This window comes from Sinocyclocheilus anshuiensis, unplaced genomic scaffold (assembly GCF_001515605.1).
Source record: "Sinocyclocheilus anshuiensis isolate Anshui unplaced genomic scaffold, SAMN03320099.WGS_v1.1 scaffold708, whole genome shotgun sequence".
NCBI lineage: Eukaryota > Metazoa > Chordata > Actinopteri > Cypriniformes > Cyprinidae > Sinocyclocheilus > Sinocyclocheilus anshuiensis.
This window is the reverse complement of record NW_015555881.1, coordinates 686,627-692,983: the sequence shown is the minus strand read 5'-3', so window position 1 is coordinate 692,983 and position 6,357 is coordinate 686,627. Positions and strand designations below refer to the sequence as shown.

The 6,357-nt window shown below is 34.2% G+C and overlaps 1 protein-coding gene across 1 annotated transcript in view; it reads right to left on the bottom strand.

Moving 5' to 3' along the window:
* The window catches only part of LOC107675688 (cyclin-I-like), a 6,590-nt gene extending 2,429 nt beyond the window's left edge, over positions 1 to 4,161 (bottom strand). The window contains exons 1-4 of the mRNA XM_016470106.1: positions 3,911 to 4,161; positions 2,935 to 3,091; positions 1,833 to 1,967; positions 769 to 862 (exon numbers count right to left, since the gene is read on the bottom strand). Of these exons, the coding sequence (XP_016325592.1) occupies positions 769 to 862; positions 1,833 to 1,967; positions 2,935 to 3,048 (343 nt within the window). The 5' untranslated portion in view covers positions 3,049 to 3,091; positions 3,911 to 4,161. The remainder of the gene's footprint in view (positions 1 to 768; positions 863 to 1,832; positions 1,968 to 2,934; positions 3,092 to 3,910) is intronic.
* Positions 4,162 to 6,357: the final 2,196 nt, after the last annotated feature.

Below are 6,357 nucleotides of genomic sequence, written 5' to 3'. Positions count from 1 at the left end.
ATATATATATATATATATATATATATATATATATATATTTGCATAGGACGATATATTCTATATATATGACTGCTTGTATCATTGCAAAACGTGAACTATATTATTGCATGATTTATTGCAAGTTGCTTTGAAACAATGTGTAAAATCGCTACACAATTTGATTTGATTTTAAAAGGTTATACAGACAGGAACGCCCACTAAAAACAAGTTCAAATATAATAGTAAAATAATGGCAAAACTTTTAACTAAATTTTAAAGTTTAAGCCACATCACATGGTCAGTTCTAGCCAGAAATGACTTTAAAGAGCTGCCAGAAAATAATCGGATTAAATATTAGTCCATCTTTGGCGTTTGAAGCAGAAGCCAGTACAGAAATCTCAGTCGTTATAATTCTACAGATAATTTCTCACTGTCTGAAGGCAATGTTTTGTCATCCTTCAGCCTCTGCAAAGGCTCATCAAACTGGGGCTGATTTTAGACTTGAGACATCAGAGATGTTCCATCCAGGGTCACCGTTTCCCACAGAAAAAATATTACTTATGCTACATAAAAAAAGCCACAGAGACCCGCGATGACTAATGTTGACCTTCATTCTACTCTGTTGCCTCATAGAATAACAGACGTACATTGTTTGCTACTGATCACAGAAAAAATATTACTTATGCTACATAAAAAAAGCCACAGAGACCCGCGATGACTAATGTTGACCTTCATTCTACTCTGTTGCCTCATAGAATAACAGACGTACATTGTTTGCTACTGATCAGCATATTAATACTGCATTCACCTCATCTTCCTCACTGGTCTTAACAGCCAGGAAGAAACAAGAGATGGCGATACAGCGCAGGTACTTTGGACGAGCCTGAAAAAGAGACAGAGAGAGATTGACCAATAATGGTACTGCAATACGGCATCTCATGCACTTTTATGCCACAACAGCACATGGCAAATGTTTTTTTTCACAGACACATGCATTTCCTGTGTTTATTTCCTGTTCATGCCAAAGCACAAGAACTAATCAGATCTGCAATGACTGCCATATTTTTGCATCTAAAAATACATCACAGTGCAGTTTCACTTTCTCTAAAAATAAAAAATAAAACAAACAATTCTAGAATAGTCTCTGCAACCCTTCTGATGTGCTAAAAGAAAATGGCAAACAGAGAGCAAAAAACATTCAGTCTCGTATAATAAAACAGCTCAGCTAAATAGTGACCTAACTTTCTGTAACGCTTACCATTACATAACAAAGTTCTATAATAGAGCAAAATAATGTTCACTGTACACAAATGTTCGATGCATCTCAAAAGCAATTGTTAATTATATAAAAAATTATACCTTTAAATGCATAAATTACAATGCATAACATGCACAAATTCAAATGCATAAATTATAATGCATAACATGCATAAATTATAATGCATAACATGCACAAACTTGAATGCATAAATTATAATGCATTCAAATTATACTGCATTAAATTATAACGCATGAAATGCATGCATGCATAAATGTAAATGCATACATTTATAATCTTATAAATCTATGCATTTAATAGTAACATCATATGCAGTTTATCATGCCAAGTATAAGCTACACTACTACACAAGATTGAACACAGGTGAAATGCAGAAATGACAGAGAAGAGTATTATTATAATTGATTTTAAAAATAGGTGTTATTATGTGAAGTACCTATCATGGGCTGCAATTAAGCCAGCCAACACACGGCTAAACCCTGTTACGGACAGCTGGATAATGGAAAACGTCATAAACCCACAATCATTGACTGGGGCAGAAGACCTTGACCGGTCAGACGTTTTTAAACATTACCTTAATGGCAGAGAGGAAGCGATCCAGGATGCCGATGGCCAGGCAGAGGGTCTCTGGATAGAGCTTCAGCTGGGAATGAACATCCCTCAACCACCGGACGGCCTCATCACGCTTTTCAGGGGAAATATCTGTATCCTGAAGAAGAAAAATGCAATGAATCAGATACACAACACACAGGTCTGCATATGCATTAATCCAATCTGACATTACCCAAACCAGCCAAATCAAATCCCTTTTCAGATGCACAGATATTGATTTATAATAGTAATGCATTCTGACATTAATTATTATCCCAATATGTACACTTATTTCTGTTGTTATTCCCACTGCTAAATTTTCTGATTGTTATGATTAAAATAAAACAATCACAGGCTTATTATAGTTAACTAAAACCATTTAAAAAACATTTTCATTACTTGAAATAAAAAAAAAAAACTTAAACTTATTTTATTTCAGCTAGCTGTCGAGGATACATTTCTCATTTTCATTTAGTTTCACTTGATATGCTAAACTTACTAAAACTAAAATAAATAAATACACAGACATATTTAAGAACAAAAAATTTAAACTAATAAAAAAAATGACAAAACAACAAAATCACTAAAACGGTCAAATTAATTTGAAAACAAAATATAAAAATAAAAACCTAAATAACAAAAACTGAAAAACATGAACAATTCATAGTATCTCAAATATACTAAAATACTAACACTAAATACACACAATAAAACGGCCTGGTTCCCGTCAGGATGGGGTTGGATAGCAGACCTCAGACAGCTGGTCGCATATGTGTGTTACAAACATAAACACAAACAATAAGCAGACAACTACATCTAGAGATAACACAGCCTCATATAACTGTACTAATCCCAGTGTCTCTCTGTTTACCAAATTACAGATTCATATACAGCAGCAAATCATACACATTTAATCCTAAGAGACCCAAGTTACAGCACATAACAATGATGACAGTATATTGCAACATAACTATTCACATATTCCCAATGGAGCTACACAGAAACTAGCTTAATTTATCTGCCTCCCACAATCTAAACATTGTTGTTATACCAAACAAACCAGAGCTATCAGCTGACAGACTCACCTGGTTGGTAGGTTTCTTTGGCACGTAAACCTTCCATAGTTTGGCTTCCCTAGAAACTGCCTTCTCCAGAAGAGACGACAGCTTCCGGCTTTCCAGGGGCAGGGTGAACTTCATCACGAACCCTGGAAAAGCCTACCTCCCCACTGGATACAGCTACCTGAGTGCAGAACACACAAAACATCTCAAAAATAGATCAAATATGATCAGCCATAAATGACATGGGATGTCCGAGTTGCCTTGGGAATTTGTTTTACTATTCAGTCTAAAAATAATAATAATCAAATATATATACATATATGTGCGTGTGTGTATATATATAAAACATGCTAAAATAAAAATAAAATATTAAAAAATATTAAATATATATTTAACTTTTTCATATTTTTTTATATATAATAATAATAAAAATAGTAATTACATGTTACAATATATATACAAATATTATTGTAATATATGATACATAATGATGACCTCATTATTCCAATCGTTACTGATTGATTAAAATATAATCATTTTAATTTAATAATTTTTGTTCAACAATAAACTCCAAATCAAAAATACTTTACGTTAAAAAAAATAATAATTTAATAAAATAAAACGATAAATCAGCTCTGCTCTGATGATGATGATGGGTTCAACCTGTCATTTTAATTAAGATTGAGAAGTGATTCAGCTATATAGATGCAAAATGTATTGCTTAGTGTAAACAATGACATTAAACACGTCAAAATCCATATCACTGCATCTCAATGTGAAATGTTGATAGTGTTGACGCAGTTTACATTTGGTATGTAACGTTATTAGCTGACTAGCTACACAGCAACATATCGATATACACGCAACCCCACACACCTAGTATCACCGAAAATACAAAAATTGTATTTTATGTGTATGTTTATGTCCAGTATCGCTGGTTTAATGAGGCTAAATCGTTAAATGTGACTATAAAAGCTCCCAGAAACGGTTAGATTCTTACCTCCCCTGCAAGGTTGTGGGAAACGCAGATCATCCGGTCCATTAAATTGAGGTAAAATAAAGGAGCAGATCGGATTCCGTCATCTTTTTAAGCGTCCAGCTTCGCCTCCATGTTTGCCGTAAAATTTGGTGGGGGTATTAAAAACTAAAAGGGATCCTTCCAAACTGATATTAAAAATAAAATGAACGGAATATAGACACGGACGTCTACTTCCGAGGAGGAGACTGAGAAGGGAAGAACCACCTTCCGCCGACCTCCTCACCGCAACACAGGCAGCGACACCGAGAACAATTTCTTATAAATAAAAAAATCAAGAATAATTACAAATTATAAAATACTAGAAAGTACAACAATTCAATGTAGAGCTAGTCGGAGGTTTCGTTTTCAACGGATTTGTTTGTGAATTCGGTAACGGTCATAATGGAACTACTTAATCTGGCGAATGGATTTTGGAGTGTAGCTCGTACTGTAGTAGGGGGACTACTTTCATAAGCAATCCTATAGTGATGGGAAGTCCGGTTCTTTTCCGCGAACCGGGATATTGGTTTATTTCGAATCAGAGGGAGTGTCAGCCACGTTTAAAAAGTGAATAACTTAAGTAATTTGTGGATTAATGCTTACACTTTTCAACGATTCAGTCCGATTTGGTGAACTGGTTCAACCGGTTCACTAAGAAGAACCGGTTAAATCGAACGATTCGTTCGCGAACCGGACATCACTACAATCCTATTCAAGATGACACAGGCATACATAAAACATCGTACAAATTAGATATTAAAAGGATTAAATGTCTGAATAAATTAATAATACTTTTAACATCTAGATATTTTTTCCTTCGCGGATATTAAGCTTTAGGAAGAAAGCTTAAACTTTATTAAATTCGATGTGCCTGATAGTCCAATCTCTGACCAAAAGGATTATTCTCACCTCTCACGCGTCAATTTAATATAACAACCGAATCATAATTCACTATCTGATATGCTATAATATCCTCCTGAGAACCAGAAAAAAAACTACTTTTTTTATTTTTAGTTACATTGGTTGGAGCATAACAAACAAATGGAGAAAAAACATTGTTGAAAAAAGATACTTTATTCATATTTTATTCTATGTCCTTTGTAGAGGATGCCAGGACTAAGCTATTCAAAAATAAATAATAGACATGAAAAGGCATGTATAGGCATGTATAGGCAAAAACAATGTTTTATTTTTTCATTCACCAGTTTTTAGGTTTCAGGATATTTTTAGCCAAACTTTGTACAAAGATGATTCTCAACTATGTTATGAAAGATATAACAGAATGATTTGATATACTATTGTACTTTATGGAATATGTGCGGAAAATGTCCATAAATTCGTATTCCCATTCTATACAATGTATCTATACATTTCATCTAACTTGCATATTAATGTGTTCTTGGGGCAAACCATAATGAAAAAAGTAGTATAATAATGGAAGTAATAACTTGGCAACATTTTCATAAGAATCTCTCATATTTCATAGGAAATATGCCAGATTAACACGCCATTTGTCCTCTACATAAGACATGAAAGTTATGCCCCGTTTCGTAACAAAAAGTCATATCTCGATTTGAAACCCTATAACATTTTTCTGAGATGTTTATGACAAAAATTTGAAAACTAGGCAGATTTAAATTATCATTACAAAACATTATCACATTTCCCTAAGAGTGCTACATTTGATCATTCTGTAGATATCATTCATATTTAAAGACCAAGGAGAGGGAGTGTTTATGATCAACCCTCCAAACATTTGATATCTCTGAAAAGCCCCAAATGTGCTCTGTACAGGACTAAAAACTTACAACTGTGGCATGTATGGTCTCAGAGAAATTCACTAAAATATAATGTCCTCTACAGAGGACTAAAGTCTATGCCTGTGTCCCAGGAGGATATTCAGCTAAAACGTTAACACCACACACTAAACGTTTAATGAATATTGAGTAGAAAAAGGAAAAGTCTAACAGGAAAACATAGAAACTTATCACAAAATCCACATCTGAGAAAGGAATGCATTTGTACTACATTTTCTACCCCCGGGCAACAATGTCACAACAAAACCCAGCAACAATAGTTCAAACAGAAGGACGAGCTATCGATGCGCTAGCCAATCGTCGGCGTCTACTTGAAAACCAGCAGCCAATGAGAACCGAGAATTTTGGGCGGAATATTTGAACGCCGCATCTTCGAGCGATCCTATTGGTCCGTTAGACTGTCAATATTTTAAGACACAGAACGCTTTCAAACTACGCTCGTATGTTTTAAAAACATGATCTATTTGAAACAGTTATGGCATAACGATTAAATAATGTAAAATACACCTAATTAAACATAGAAATTATAGAAGTAGCCGTTCTAAAACGCATAAAACTACCTAAACAGAGCGACTTACGTTTCTTACTTGACAGGCCCAGGGGGCGGAGCCA